Here is a 16,992-nt window from a genome sequence, read left to right on the forward strand (position 1 = left end):
CCACATGTTCTTTTAGTTTTCCTTTAAAGGTATAACACTGTTAAGCACAAAGAAAATAGAAGAAGACATTCTATCATTTTAGCTTTTCTTTTTTTTTTTATTTTACCTTTTCTTAAACAGTCCATTAAAATTGATAGTTACACAGTAATCTTCAGGGTTTTTTTTTAAGATTTTATTTATTTATTCATGAGAGACAGAGAGAGAGAGAGAGAGAGAGAGAGAGAGAGAGAGGCAGAGACACAGGCAGAGGGAGAAGCAGACTCCATGCAGGGAGCCTGACATGGGACTCAATCCCAGGGGTCTCCAGGATCACACCCTGGGCTGAAGACGGCGCTAAACCACTGAGCCACCCGGAATGCCTTAATTTTCAGTTTTAATACAGAATGAAGCATGTAAGTATGTCCTACAGAAAGAAATTAACATAGAGATAGTCCCATTTGGGGTCACAATAGTAAATTTACTCTGTAAAATGAAAGCCAAATGACATAGTATGTTAGTATTATTCCATTTAGACATCAGGAGGATTTCTTTTCTTTTGTGGAAGCATACGACATAAGCCATTCCAAAAACAATGTTGCATGATGCTATCTCCCAGGTCATGATGTTTTGTTTTTAGTAATGCTGGAGCTCAGCAGAAAAAGTCTATAATCTTTACAGGCATCTGAGCCAAAGCTAAGAAACAAAACTATTTTTTTTTTGCTATTATATCTTTTTTGAGGTACCAAAATAGTGTTTAGTGTTCCCTTATGGATAATTCCTTTGTTAACTCCTTTACCCTCAGTGATTAGTTTACTTTCTTTCCACTGATTTCAACCCAAACTTCTCCTCCTCACATGTGTACTCAGGTTTAGCCATGGTGTTGATCCATATTGGTAAAAGAAATATGCACCTTGCTAGTGCCTCCCCCTCTCACCATTCTCATTCCTCTGGGATAGGATTAGAAAAATACAGATTTATGGACCATCCACTAGGGAATAAGGCACTTGATATTGTTGAAGCCAGTTTTGGTTTTATACATTGGATTAAGTGCATATACATTTAGTATTTTATGTCTCCTTGAAAAATTTACCTTTTTATCCAGTTTTATTGTGATATAATTGACATACAGCACTGTTTAAATTTAAGGAATATGTAGCATAATGATTTGATTTGCATGTATTGTGAAAAGATTACCACAATAAGTTTAGTTAACATTCATCATTTCCTATAGATACAAAAGAAAAAAATGTTATTTTCCTTGTGATGAGAACTTTTAGGATCTTCTGTCTTAGGAACTTTCAAATATATCACACAGCAGCGTTCACTATTAATCATCATGCTGCACATTATATCCACAGACTTATTTATCTTACATCTGGAATTTTGTACCTTTTGATTACCTTCATCTAATTCAATTATGAATTGGCCCTTTAACATTATAAAACATTACTATTCATTTTTTATAATTCCTTTCTCTGAAGTAAATCTTATCTAGCAATTCATTTTTTTAAAGATTTTATTTATTCATGAGAGACACAGAGAGAGAGAGGCAGAGATGTAGGCAGAAAGAGAAGCAGGCTCCATGCAAGGAGCCCAATGTGGGACTCGATCCCAGGAACCCCAGGATCATGCCCTGGGCCAAAGGCAAGCGCTCAAGCGCTGAGCCACCCAAGTGTCCCTTATCTAGCAATTCTTAAAGCCATTCTAACTTTGTTTTGATTTGTGCTTACATGATGTATCACTTTTGTCCTTTTGCTTTTAAAATATCTTTGTATTTATATTTAAAGTAGATTTTCATAGACAATATAAAGTGAGTTTTACTCTGTTCCACTTTACAGTTGGAGCACTTAGGTCATATGAGTTTGATGTAATCATTAGCATACTTGCATTTAATTTTATAATCTTGCTCTTTGCTTTCCATTATGTCATGTGTTTCTTTTGTTTATATATTTAATTTTTTTATTCATAAGAGACACAGAGAGAGAGGGAGAGACATAGGCAGAGGGAGAGGCAGACTCCCTGCAGGGAACTCAACATGAGATTCAATCCCAGGACCCCGGATCTTGACCTGAGCCAAAGACAGATGCTCAACCACTGAGCCACCCAGGCATCTCTACAATGTGTTTATTTTTCTCATAGTAGACAAAAAAATTTTTTTTGCTTATTTAAATTCATATATGTATATAAAGAATATTTTTCTGAATGACAGTTTTTGACAGTGAGTAAAAGTTACAATGAAAAACAATAAGCCCTTTCACTATTTTTTATATTCCCCAAATGAATGAGACCATATAATATTTATCCTTCTTCGATTGACTTGCTTCACTCAGCATAATACCCTCCAGTTCCATCCACGTTGAAGCAAAAGGTGGGTATTCGTCCTTTCTGATGGCTGAGTAATATTCCATTGTATACATAAACCACATCTTCTTTATCCATTCATCTGTCGATGGGCACCGAGGCTCCTTCCACTGGGTGTTATACTATATATGTTGGCAAATCGAACTCCAATAAAAAAATACATATATAAAAAAATGAACACAATAAGCCCTAATTTTCTGTAACAGCTTTTATTTTTCCGTAAACAATAGTCCATTTTTTCGACAAATACCATCATTTAGATATGTCTTCTAAAACACATGAAATTTTTTTCTAAAGTGCTAAAATGTATATCATCTCCATTATTTCAGAGGAGAATTACAATGAGCAGAAAAATACATCAACTTAGATTCTCAAGGTTATCTCAAATTCTGGAGTCCCTGGTTCCTGTGATAGGGTAAGAGTAACAAATGATTTGGGCTAAAATCAAGCAAAATGCTATAAATCTTCATCTTCTGATTCTTAATTTTTTAAAAATAAAAATTTCTCAATTTTTCAATATATTGAAACAATTTTTAATCAAGTCTAGATACGTGGCAACAAGACCTGAGAATGTTTTCTAAAAATTTGTTTTAAAAATTCCTAGATAGGGCAGCCCCGGTGGCTCAGCGGCTTAGCGCTGCCTTCAGCCCAGGGCATGATCCTGGAGACCTGGGATCGAGTCCCACGTTGGGCTCCCTGCATGGAACCTGCTTCTCCCTCTGCCTGTGTCTCTGCCTCTCTCTCTGTGTGTGTCTCTCATGAATAAATAAATAAAATTTATTAATAAAAAATAAATAAAAATAAATAGAAAATAAAAATTCCTAAACATTTTTCCCATTTCATATTTTACTATTTATATATTTTTTTGTTTTGTCTGTCTTTTCCTTCCACAAATTCCCAAGGACAATCCCTAAAAAAAACTGTTAGCCCTATTATTTGGTTGGAGGAAACTTAATCTCCACCATCCTCCGGTCTGTGGATGTCTAGAGTGTAAATCTGATGAGGTTGATGGCTTCCTGTGGCCAGAGCAGTGTAGTAGCAAGTGGTCTGATCCTTACTAGAACCCTATTAGGTACAGTGCCTCCAGGATCATGACATTGAAGTCACTGAGTCACTCTTTGGTGTTTTTACTGAGCCACAGTGCCCTCAACTTCAGACCAGTCAGAACATCATCTCTTTTGTCCTGATGAACATGGATAGTATCATATATTACTGTTTTCAAAATTCTAGAAAATAAAGAACCAGGTAACCACCTGGATTACAGGAGCCCTTGTTAGCACACCATCCAAATAATAATCCCCACGGCTAAAAGTCAACCCCAAGGGTAATTAAAGCCAGTATGTAATTCCTTTTATTAGTGAGTAGGTGATTACACGAAGTAGGGATGCTGGTCCCATAGCTATACTTTTTATTGTAGTCACTGCCCTGCATGACATGAATTGTACAGCTTTGCTCCAATGCCAAAGAGCTCATCCTGGCTCATAGGCCAATTCTGTGCTCCAGGTACCTGGCAGACACAGCAACCAGATTCCAATGGGTTTGTCTAACTACATGAAGAGAAGGTAAGGTTATAGAGGGTAGGATGCCAAATCCATGAACCAGAGCCACAGGCTGAGCAGCTGCTGGGCCTGAGAACCACCAGACCCCTGTGGCAATGGGTACCACTGGGAGCAGGGAGCAGCCCCAGGAGTCCTAAAGCCCACGGCTCCATGTGAGTCTGCACTGGGGAGCCTAGGAAGCATGGTCCCCTTGTCATGTGGCCTTTGTTCTTTTGTTCTCATTTCCTGCCTTCTTTGGGTTGTTGAGTACTTTTTATGATCCCACTGTATTACCATTATTCTCTTTTTAGATATATAATAAGAACCAAAGAAGCAGAACCAATAGGAGTCATATATGTATATATATGATTTTTTTTTTGTCATAAGGCCTTCAACTGATTCAGAACATATTCATCATTATGAGATTCCATCATGTTGTCATTTTATAGCCATACACACTTCACACTTCTCTCCTGCCCCTACCCTCTTCTTTTTTTTTTTTTTAGGATTTTATTTATTTATTCATGAAAGACACAGAGGCAGAGACATAAGCAGAGGGAGAAGCAAGCTCCCTCTGGGGAGCCCGATGTTGGACTTGACCCCAGGATCTCGGGATCATTGCCTGAGCTAAAGGCAGACACTCAATCACTGAGCCACCCAGGCCCCCCAAACCTCTACCCTCTTCTTAACCACTATCAACCATAGCTCTGTTCTCCAATCCTATAACTTGTTAGTAAATTGAATCATACTGTATGCACCTTTTGAGATAGTTTTTTTCCCCCACTCACCATCCAAGTTTCCTAATGTCAGATAATTCTAACATTTCTGTCATTTTGATCTGGGCATCCAATGATTTTTTTCTGAATTCAGCCTGGGATCTTCTTGGTTCTTGATATGAGGGGTGATTTTTAGTGGAAATTTGGACTTTTTCATGTTATGTTCTGAGACTTGGGATTTTATTTAAAATTCTGGTTTAGTGGACTTTTTCTGACACTGCTTCAACAGAAAAGAGGAAGGAGGTGTTGCCTCAGTACTTCCAGAAGGAAGTAGATGTTCAGGTTCCCCACTTGTATTTTGTTGGCAATCAGGAGAGTGAGAGCTTTTTACTTTGCTGAACAATCACCTCTGAGCTCCCCATGTGGAGTCCATTGATGTTGCGGTGAGAATGGCTCTGTTAGCACTGGGTAAGAGTCCTCACTCTCCTCTAGGCCCGCCATGGCACTAGTGAGGAGCAGTGCTTTGTTGGGTGTGCACTGCTGGGTGGGTGTGGGATCTAGGCTGTATGCTCTTCATTAATTTTATGATCAGGGGACTCATTACCAACTGGTGAAGATGAAAATCCCATCTCCTACTTGACCTTGTCTGACATCACCTCAAGGGTAATGATTGCCTTATAAGAGTGGAAGTCTAGCTTTCCCACTCAGCTTTTGCTGGTGTGGATGGAGTATGGCCAGAGTTTTTTCCTTGGTTTTTATTGGAGTAAATTGGTCATTTACTAAAAGTTGTCTGTCTTACTAGATTCCCTATTCCTGGTCTCTTGGCTAAAGAGAAGACCTTTTTATGTTTGTTTTTGTTTGTTTTTGTCTGCACTTTCTGACATTTCTAAGCTATTTTCTTCAGCTCCAAGTCTGGAATACAAAACAAAAAACAAAAAACAAAAACAAAAAAAAACATCCCAGAGAATTCATCACCATGTTGTCCCTTGGGTCCTGAGGTCCCTGCTGGTCTATCTTCTTGCTACCTTTCAGAGTCTTCTTAAAATTTTACATGTGTACATAAATATACACATGTACACACAACACACACATATACACACACACCTGCCTGTCTATCTATCAATCATCATCTTAGTTTCCTCGGGCTGTCATAACTAAGTACCACACACTGGGTGGCTTAAACAACAGAGATTTATTTTCTCACAGTTGTGGAGCTTAGAAATTTATAATCAAGGTTTCAGCAGATTTGGTTTCTTCTGAGGTCTTTCTCCTTGAGGTGTTGATAGCTGGCTTATCATTGTGTCTCTGTACATACATAAGACTGATGTTTGTGTGTCCAAATTTTCCCTTATAATGGTACCAGTCAGATTAGATTAAGGGCTGCCCAAACCTATATATTTAGTTGTACTTAAAGAAATAGGGAAAGTACATGTACTCCATCATCCCAGAAGTAGAAGTCCTTATTATTGGCTTTAATATCATCACTTTAAATATTTCATTACATTCTGGCTTCCATTAAATCTAGTGAAATGTCAGCCATGATTTTTAGAGCCATATATCTCTCTTTATAATATATATTGCTTTTTCTTTTGGTTTTCAGTAGTTTGACTGTACATGTGTAGATATGGCCTAGTTTGTGTTATCTATTTTGCACTTACTTGACCTCTTTGTAGTTTATTTTCTTTACCAAATTTTGAAAATTTTCAGCTCTAATATCCTGAAATACTTTTTTCTTTCTCATTTCTCTCAAGTCCTTTTGGAACTCCCATTACACATAATAGATCACTTGATTTTGTGTCACAGATTATTGAGGCTCTTCTGTTTTCTTGTCATTTTTACCTCTAACTTTTCACATTAGATCATTTCTATTGAACATTTTCTGCATACATTGATCCTTTTTTTGGCCACCTCCAGTCACCTGTTGATCCCTTTGAGTGAATCTTTTATTTCAGGTACTGTGCTTCTAAATTCTAAATTCCTATTAAGTTATTTTTATATTTCCCATATCTCTGCTGAGATCCTACATATATTCACTCATTTTGACAATAGTGTCCTTTTGATCCTTGAATATGCTTTTATTAGATGCCATAAAGTTCTTTTCTGAAAACCCCACTTCTGGGTTATCTTGGAATCTCTTATTAACTGCTCTTTCTCTTGAAAATGGGCCATATTTTTTTCATGTAACTAGTAATTTTTGTTGTATATCAGATATTGTAGATGATACTTAGTAGAAATTCCGAATTCTATTATCTTCTTCTGAAGAGTGTTGATTTTTCTTTTTTAGACTGTTAGGTGTTAAACTACAGAAGCTTGGTTTTATGCTTGATTAGGAAAGATGTTTTGCTTTTATCTCTGTTCAAGATAAATATTTCTTTAGTCCTGCTACATGATTGATAGTTTTAAGACATGACCTTGAGGTATTTCACTGAGAAGAACCCAAACTCAAAATTGTATCTTCCTTCTGTAGGAGGAAATTGAGATAGTTACCAGCTTTAATCAGTCTTCCACTTGATGTTTTTCACTATTATCATAGTCTTCTCCATGCATGCACAGTTTAGGGAAAGGCCATAATAAAGTTATGTTTATGTATAACTATAAATCTAGTTATACATAGATTTGTGCATACCTCTTTGGTGTCCTCTTTTTCCCTCAGGATTTTTATACTCAGTAGCAGCAACTGTGGAAGCCAAAAACTCTATCCTTTGAGACTTCAAGCCACTGAAACAGCAGCTTTCTGTTTGGGTTCTAGTCCCCTCATGCTAGGTGGACTGAAATATGCTCTAGTAAAAAGGGGAAATCACTTTAAGATATAATTCCTTTTAATTTTATATGTCTCTTCATTTGATCTCCCATGCCTTCAAATAGTTACTTTAAAAAATATTTTGTTTAGAGTTTTTGTTTTCTGGGAGAGGGTTAAGTTATACCAATAAAAGTTATACCACCAAACCAAAACCAAAACCTTTTTATATTTGTAAGCAAAGGAAAGTGACCAATTAAAGAGTGATAAGAAGATGGAATGAAATGTAAATGATAGTAATTTACTAGTTTCTTAGGATGATACATGAAAATGCCTTCCAGTGGGATTTTGAGTTTTAACAATCTGATTTTGTTCTTTTTTGAATAAGGGTTAGGAATATCAAGTAGGTCAATATGAAATAAACAGATAAAGACAGAAAAAAATCAAAGAAATATAAAATTTAGCTTTAGGATCCCATTCTAAAATCTGATTTTTAGACTGAATGTCACACTGTTTGCTAATTCTGGAACATTTTCAGTTATCATACACAAGACTTCAAAGAGGAAATAGTAATGAACTTTTAAACTTTTTATTAGATTCTTTATTAGACTTTATTAGATTCTTGAAAAGTAAGATTTTTCTCCTATGACTAACAGAATTATTTTTTCAATAATAAAAATCCAGACAGTGATCTTTGTGTGCTGCTTCATTTGTTAAATATGTAAAAAGAATGTTTTTAAGGGGTATTTGCAAGGTGTTAAAAAATGACATCATTTTTTTTCTTTTCCAAAATCCTCCTTAAAAAAAAAAAAAAAAAAAACTTTCAGAGAGCTTTAAGTGTCAGAGATTGGGTAAACCAGTTAGTTCAGCTTGACTGGGGAGGCTCTGTCATAAAGCCAAATTTGTACCTTTGCAGTTTCAGGACAATTTTCTTTTACTTCTATACTTAATTTCAGGAGTCAAAATAAATTCCTCTTATAGCTATCCCTACAAAATTTGTTCTAGCAAAAAAAGTAAACTGAAATACAATTATCTTCAAAGAATGAAGTAATAGTCATCTCAGCCTCAATATTGGATTTCCCAATTATGCCCACAGTGTGGCTTAACTTTTTTATTATTTAAACTTGTCCCTTTGTTCTTAAGCCCTCCTTTTCTTATTGTGCTTAAGAATCAGTGGAAAGGCTGCCTCTTGGAAGGTTAAGAAGTAATTTTCTGGGAAAATACTTTCACACAATTAAGCACTTCTTTTAAAGATAAACATTAAGCATTATGTGCACAATTATGGTCTTTTAAGCTAAGCTGCTATACCCTGTTGAGTAAATCATACATTAGTTTTTCAACCTAACATTGTTTACCAAATAGAGCGAAAATATTATGGAATTCAAGTTTGAAATACATGTTATCGTAAAGAAAACAGTGTTATTAAATTGGTTATACATGAAATTTTCTTTGCATTTTTTTACTTTTCTGTTGCATGCATATTTTTATTTCTAACATTTTTTCTTTCTTTTGATTTTTATTTGAAATATACTTTAAGTGACTGTAACTCAAACAGTACTGGTTAAGAACTCTTCACATAGTCAATTTGAGCAGCTATTTGGATATCATCATATAGGTCCATTATGGCAATTCCTTCTAAAGATGGGAATTAGCGTTTATTAATATTTATTTACATACAACGTGTAAATATATGTATGTATTTCTCTTATCTCTTAACCATATTATGCCTTACACTTTCTGTTTCTCCCTGGCTCCTGCCCCCTCAATCTATCATCTCAATTACACAAATATTTATTTTGCTAGTGATCTCATTTTGTCACACTGTGAACAGGTGTTCATCACTTGTGTTCTCCTGCAAGATACTTCTCAAATCCAGTATACTGTCAAATACTTTTCCCTGTTTGTCAATGAGGTAGAGTTTTATTGGACATCCTGGTATTATTTTGCATTGACAGGTTCAAGAAACAGAGTGAAGGCATGCATTGATGAAGACATATTGTGTACTTATCCGACTATAGGCTTTTGGGAGAATTGTTAAATCAGGTCCCCAACTTTTTAAATATTTATTGTGCTTGTTACTGCTTCTGCTAAACAAGTTTCAATAATTTGTGTCTTGTTGAACTCTTATTGAAGTATACTAGATACAGAGGATTATAGTTATGGTTTGGCTCTTCTGCTACATTGTTAGTGACTGTTCTGTTCTATAATTTGGAATGGTTTAACACTTATTTTATCTAAGACACCTAAAGCAATTGTGCTATTTATATAATAACAATTCTATTAATAAAATTAAGCAACAGCAAAGTTTGATTATGTTTTGAATATATCACCTATTTCTGTCACCCGTCTGTCCCATAATATTTGCTCAATTTTGAGTTGCATTTATGTAATATGATTGAATTTTTATGAATATATTATTATACTATTAGTAATATTGAATATATTTTTGAGAGTTTTCATACAAATGCCATAACATTATGGAATTTTATTATCTGTAGTGTCTTCAGAGTTTGGTAGGTGAAGTTTGCTCAAGTCATAGTTATTGAACACCCACAGGTGCATACCATTTATTATAATCGACTTGCCATAATCCTGCCTGCCAGAGGTAGAGACACATTCATCATTTTGTTCAAAGTTCAAATCTTTTAAACTTACTGAAACATTGGGACACCTGGGTGGCTCAATGGTTGAGCGCCTGCCTTTGGCCCAGGGCGTGATCTTGGAATCCCGGGATCGAGTCCCACGTCGGGCTCCCTGCATGGAGCCTGCCTCTCTCTCTGCCAATGTCTCTGCCTCCCTCTCTCTGTGTGTCTCATGAATAAATAAATAGCATCTTTTAAAAATAAATAAATAATAAATAAACTTACTGAAACATATAAGAGACTATATGTTAGAAATAATGTCAACAGTGATTCAATTAAAAAAAATTACACTAGAGGTGTCAGGTGGCTCAGTCTGTTGGGTGGCAGACTCTTGATTTCAGCTCAGGTCATGATCTCTGGGTAATGGGGCCAGCAGCCTTGGTCTCCCGTGCTCAGTGCTCAGCGTGGAGTCTGCTTGTCCCTTTCCCTCCCGCAACCTCTCCAGATAAATAAATAAAATATTTTAAATAACAATAAAATTACACTACTAGGTGTGTTTGACCTAGTATACACTCTAGATTACAATTAGATTTTTTTCTCTTGATTAAAGGCCAGACCTACTCCCTTTTCATTGTTTCTCTACTGTTCTCTGTTGCATAGGATGTCAAGGACTGTTTTGTCTCAAGGGGACAGCATAATCCATTAATGGCCAAGGGACTAGGAGTGGCAAACCTTTTGCTGTACATTTTTTTAGCATAGTGTAGACCAACGGACCATTGATATACACAATTTATTTCCTTTTCTAATAGTATGAGCCTATGGGCCCATGAGTGTGGTTATGCTTCAAAATAAATTATTCCCAGATGATGCAACCACTTTACTAAGAGACACTACAAGAACCATCTGTGGGAAGATAAGAGGATATTAAATAGTCTTAAATGAAGTAAAATGTTTTAGTGTGTAAGGTCAAAGATGTATTGTAGGAAAGGGTCTTCCACAGTGGGAAATTATTTTAAAAAAATAAGTAAAAATGTTCATTTGACAAATATGAAAAATGATTATTCCTTAGTATATCTAAACAATTATTAAGGAAAAATGATACAACATATATAAATTCAAAGTTTAAAAATAGGAAAGAGAGGGATTAGAGTTTCTGTTGAACACCAAGTTGGAAATTATCATCATCCTTACCAGATGATCAATCATTCAGCTTGTTTGGACTCTGACAATGATGAGAAACTCCTCTCGGGAGCAAGCCTATATCCTTGTTAGACAAATTATCATTTTAAAAATATTTCTCCAACATTTATTTGTAAGAAATGTCCACATATCAGTGGATTTATGAGAATTAAAGGCAAAGGACAAGCTAAAAATATCATGCCTTATCATAATATAATTATGAATATGAATAATATTCATAATATATTATTATGAATATATAAATGAATAATATATATTATTCTTTTGAACTGATTATTTGTTTTTTTACCTGTTTGCTTGCTTGTTTTTAAGCAATCTGAACTCTCTGTCCTGAGGTACCAGACCTTAACATTTCCTGGTTCTTCAGTAACTTGCTGATCTCATGGGCAGATCTGATTGTCTCACTGCATAGCTACACTGGCCTCCTTGCTATTCTCTGAATACTGCTGACACATTTTCTCTTTATTATGCACCATTGTCTAGTGTATTTAATATTTACTTAATTTGTCTTGATCATCTGGTTCTTTTAGTAGAATGCATTCTCTATGAGGGAAGATACTTTTGCCTCTTCTATTAACCACTCTACACAAAGGACCTAGAATATTGCCTAATATATAACAGATACAAATATTTGTGGACTGAATGAATTGATCAAATATATCTGCATTTTAAAACTATGATATTTAATTTTGGCATGTATTTCTCTTATTTTGTAGTTCCTGGCGGTTCCTTTTCCTAAATAGTTTTATTTGCTTATTCCAGAATTGTTTCAAAGTTATCCATATGCTTTTTAGTTATATGAATGTTTTTCTCAAAGTTTTTCTGTGAAATTCATAAGCCAACGTTATGCTGTGAAATATGGAGATTAAAATCAAAGCTTTGCTTCGATACCTACAAAATGTGTGACTTAGGCAACTTATTTAACTTCTCTGTGACAGTTTCCTTATCTACAAAGCGAGAACCCTCATATTTCTCTGAGAATTAAATTAATGTGTATATTTACAGTCCTTAGCACATCTTAAGTACTAAACAGTTGAAAATAATTGTTTTAGTCCATTTGAGCTGCTTATACCAAAGATTACAGACTAGGTGCCTTAAACAATACACATTTATTTCTTACAGTTCTGGTAACCGGAAATCCAAGATCCAGAGACTGGTAGACTTGGTGTCTGGTGAGGGTTGTCTTAGTGATTTATACACTGCCTTCTTCTTCTTGTGTCCTTTCTCATAGTGGAAAGCAGAGGGGGGTAAGCTCTCCTGTCTCTTCTTCTAAGGACACTAATTTCATTCATGAGGGCTCCAGCCTCATGAACTAATTACCTTCCAAAGGCTCTACCTCCTAATTCCAGAATGGTAGGGGATAGAGGTTCAATATTTGAATTTTAGAGGACACAGTCAGTCCATTGCAGCATTATGATTATTACTCTCATTGTCATTATATCATAAATATTAATTATAAATGGTAGCAGTTTTCCTTACAGAAGAAAAAAGAAGCATCATCTTTTCACTACTGTTTTCCCATTGTTTCTTTGATTCAAAAATATAACACTGTTGTCCTTCTTCTCTCTTGATTTAATAAATATTTGGTTTTACAAATAGTTAATTTTGCATAGAGCTCTCCCATAGGCTAAAAATAATAAATTAATATAGACATGATCCTAAGGGTATGGAGTTTAGTAAGAAAAGATACAGTAAAGAAGTCAACATATAAAAATAAATAAATATATCAATAAAACTTAAGAAAAATATTCTAATTATAATAAACCTGTGCTGTGATAGAAAACGCTAGGAAGGACCCTTGGTTTCTGGTTGTCAGACAAAGGCCTTGAAGGTGATATGATTGGAATTGAGAACCAAACAATGAAAAGGCTGGGGATATTGTCAGTAGGGAATCAGGTAGACCAGAAGTTTCAGGCAGAAGCAACTGCATGTGCTCATAAAATTATTTATGTTTAATCTTTAAAAATCCCACCAAAAGACAGACTATTCTCTTTTAACATTTAATAATAATAATAATAATAATAATAATGTTATTTCAGAGAGTTTCCACTTTCAATTTTTAGACTTTTCTTTAGATACAAGTGTTTTTTATTTTGTCATTTCTGTTGATACTTTTTAAAATCTATTTTGGAAAAAAATAAATAAAATCCATTTTGGTAAGAGGGATTCAGTGGAATCTGACCTATGTTCTTCAATACTTTATTTTTTAAATTTTTCATTCTTTCACTTTAAGTTTTGGGGGAATTTCTTGAGTTTGATGTCTTTAGTTATTTGACTTTCAACAGCATTCACTGTCTTCATTATTTTTTAAATGTGGTATTTATACTTTATATTCTCTTTAAGTTCCTCATAAAGTCAGATAGTCCTGTTTTTATACTTTTGTACTCCTTGTTTATAATTCAAATAGGCAAAAATATTTTGAATCATATTGAGGATGCAAATAGTTTGTGTCTAATGTGTTTTCTTTTTCTGCTTATTTAAATAACTTTTAATAAGAGTAAACTTCTGTATCTTTCAAAAAGTCACCCTCTTTTGAACCAAAGAATCTTTTAACGAGCTTGGTAGGTTTTTATTTTGTTTTGTTTTCTGTCAGTAAGAACTTTCTGATTGCTCAGAATTGGCTGGTCATCTGATAGAATTGGACAAAGGTCAGTGAGGGTCCCTGCGGATGTGTAAAGATATTTGTTTCAATTTCTGTGTACAATTATACAAGGAAAAGTGAGATCAAGTGGTAATTTGAGTATAGATAATTTCCTAAAAATACTTTAATAATGATATTGAGTGGGAAAAGAAAAAAACTGCCATACTGAATCTGTTTAGTTTCATAGATTCTATAGTTTTTGTGTTTAACGGATAATAAATCTGATTATTTTGAATTAGTCAGTGAATTCTAGCTCCAAAATTGTCCTACTTTTACTATTTTATTAAATTTTTCTTTTCTTTCTCTGAACAGATCTTAGGGAAAAATAGCTAACTAAGGAAATTCTGAAATATTCAGAATAGACAAAATTATGGAGACAGAAAGTAACTCAGTGGTCCATGGGATGAGGAAGAGGGGGAATGGGGATTAACTACTAATAGGTATGGAGTTTCCTTTCGAGGTGATGAAAATGTTTTGGGATTTGATAGTGGTGATGGCTTCACAGCATTTCAGGTGTAGAAAACATCACAAAATTGTACGCTTTAAAATGGTTACTTTAAAAAAAATAAAAAATAAAAATAAAATGGTTACTTTTTATGTCGTGTATGCTATCAAAAATTTTTTTTAAAAAGGATCTGCCTACAAAAAAAAAGGCAATTCCTTTAAGTAACAATATGATTATGCTATACAGTAGGAAATTTCTTTTTCTGATGGAGAAGAACAAAAGCAAGACAAACTTAAGAGGCAAACCCTGGCCCACGGTGAGGCAATTATGGCCAGCACATTGTCCTCAACTGGGTAAGGCATCTTATAGTATCAAGCTACCCACCTCCACAATACATGGTACAAAATTATGGAACAGAAACACAGTTTCTATAAGAAAGGTATCATCTGCTTGAAAAAGATCAGACTAGAAAAAATGGTGGTCTTTTTTCCACAGCATATATTTTCTGCTAAATAGAAATAAAGACTCCCTGCCTACCAACGGAAGAGACTTCTGTGCTGGCCAATCTAGAAGATAGCCCTGCTCTCAAGGAAGAGGATTTTTCTCCATTGTCCTGTATAACTACAACGAGAGGGACCTTTTCTATGTCCATACAGCTTTAGTGATCTACCTCCTATTGGTGTGAAGTTGGTGGCCTTAGGATTGAACATTCATAGGTCATTAAGTTCCTTTGTATCAGTGGAGTCCCCTCAAAAACTTAAGTCTTCTGTAGTACTAATTGTTGGATTAAAAGCTGCAGCCAAGATCTTGACTTCACTGAACTCCATGTTTTTCCCACACCTAACTTCCAACTTAATGGACACTGACTTGAGTCCAGGAAATAATAACCACTAATCAGATTTTCTTCCTAACCAAGTTTGTTTATTGTGTCTGGTGGAGAATACTTAATGAAAGATCCCTAGAGTAGGCGAGGTTTTCACTCTAAACAATTATACTTTCTGCAAAATTGTTTACTTTCTGATTATCTGAAGATACTAGCTTCAGCTTAAGGATAGAGAAATTGGTCTTATAAATCCTGAAAAGTACAATATAAAAGGATTCAGTCTACTTGGAAAGCCTGTTATAGACCTTTCTAGCATCTTTATTCTGAAGGCTATATTTTTTTCCTTTCTTCTTTAAGCTTGACATTCTTTTAAAAAAAATTATTGATTTATTCATGAGAGACATAAAGAGATGCAGAGATGAAGGCAGAGGGAGGAGCAGGCTCCATGCAGGGAGCCCGATGAGGGACTCGATCCCAGGACAGCAGGATCATGTCTTGAGCCAAAGGCAGACGCTCAACCACTGAGCCACCCAGGCGTCCCAAGCTTGACATTCCTTAGGCTAATTTTCTCTCTGTTATACATATAGTCCTTGGTCAAAAGCCACAGGATGAAACCAAAACACAAATGTTTTAAATCTTTCATAATATTAATTTTTCTAATTCTATATCTTTCTAGTAGGACACTTTTTATGCTAGAAATAAACCAAAAGTGATGGTGGGGTTTGGAATCAGACGGTAACTATTGAATGAAACAGCAAAGTCTGTTAGATTCAGGGCTTAATCAGCAGCTTGGCAGCCCCACATCCCCTGACCTCACTTATTCCTAGCCGCGGCTTCCAAACCAGTGCCATTTCAAGGCACATTGACACGGCAGCCAAGTTCATTGGGGCTGGGGCTGCCACTGTAGGGGTGGCTGGCTCTGGGGCTGGAATTGGGACTGTGTTTGGGAGCCTCATCATTGGTTATGCCAGGAATCCCTCTCTGAAGCAACAGCTCTTCTCCTATGCCATTCTGGGCTTTGCCCTCTCGGAAGCCATGGGGCTCTTTTGCCTGATGGTGGCCTTTCTCATCCTCTTCCCCATGTGAAGGAGTCGTCTCCACCTCCCATAGGTCTTTCTCCCATGTCTTGTCTGCCCTGTATGCCCTGTATGTTCCTTTTCCTATACCTCCCCAGGCAGCCTGGGGAAAGTGGTTGGCTCAGGGTTTGACAGAGGAAAGACAAATAAATACTGTATTAATAAGATCTTTAAAAAAAAAACAGATTCAGGGCTTAATAAATGTGTATTGAATTATTTTCCTTAGGTTCATAGTTTTCTGGACGGCTCTTAATATTAAAAATATTTTCTTATTTTAGAAATCTTTCTTTACCTGTTCTTTTTTGTCCCTCTGATTCTAAATATATCTGCATTATTATGATCAGGCTGCCACGTAAAATACAACAAAATGGCTTTTAAAAAACCAGAAATTTACCTTTTCACAGTTTTGGCTGCTAGATGTCCAAGATCAGAACACCAGTAGGGTTCATTTCTGGTGAGATCTGTCCTCTGACTTTCAAATGTGTTCTCACTATGTCGTCATGCATAAGTGGGAAGGGGACGCTCTCTGATGTCTCTTCCTTTATCTTTTCTTTTTTTTTTTTCTTCCTTTATCTTTTCTAAGGATATAAATCTTGTTTGATTAGAGCCACTCTTATAACCTCATTTAATCTAAATCACCTCCTTAAAGACCATATCTCCAAAAACAGTCACATTGGGGATTATGGTCTCAACATATAAATTTTGGAGGAATACAATTACATCCATTAAAAATACCATTTTTAAACAAAATCCTAGTAATAACTACATTTCTCTTAGAATGTCTGTTCTCACTACTAAAGGTGTATTACCACTTACATGTCAGAGACATTGCTCACTCCTGTTAATCAGACAGGAAATCTTTCATGTCTAAGCAGGGAAATTTATTTGCTTAAG

The 16,992-nt window shown here is 35.3% G+C and overlaps 1 protein-coding gene and 1 pseudogene across 1 annotated transcript; one reads left to right on the forward strand and one right to left on the reverse strand.

Annotated features, from left to right (window-relative positions):
* Positions 1-3,179: 3,179 nt before the first annotated feature.
* Positions 3,180-5,095, reverse strand: LOC129498424 (4-hydroxybenzoate polyprenyltransferase, mitochondrial-like; annotated as a pseudogene).
* LOC129498425 (ATP synthase F(0) complex subunit C2, mitochondrial-like) lies at positions 5,094-16,272 on the forward strand. Its single transcript, XM_055307751.1, has 3 exons — positions 5,094-5,158; positions 7,248-7,377; positions 15,797-16,272. Exons 1-3 carry the CDS (start codon positions 5,094-5,096, stop codon positions 16,106-16,108), a joined length of 507 nt encoding a protein of 168 aa, XP_055163726.1. The 3' UTR covers positions 16,109-16,272.
* Positions 16,273-16,992: the final 720 nt, after the last annotated feature.

This window comes from Nyctereutes procyonoides, unplaced genomic scaffold (genome assembly GCF_905146905.1).
Source record: "Nyctereutes procyonoides isolate TBG_1078 unplaced genomic scaffold, NYPRO_anot_genome, whole genome shotgun sequence".
NCBI classification, from domain to species: Eukaryota; Metazoa; Chordata; class Mammalia; order Carnivora; family Canidae; genus Nyctereutes; species Nyctereutes procyonoides.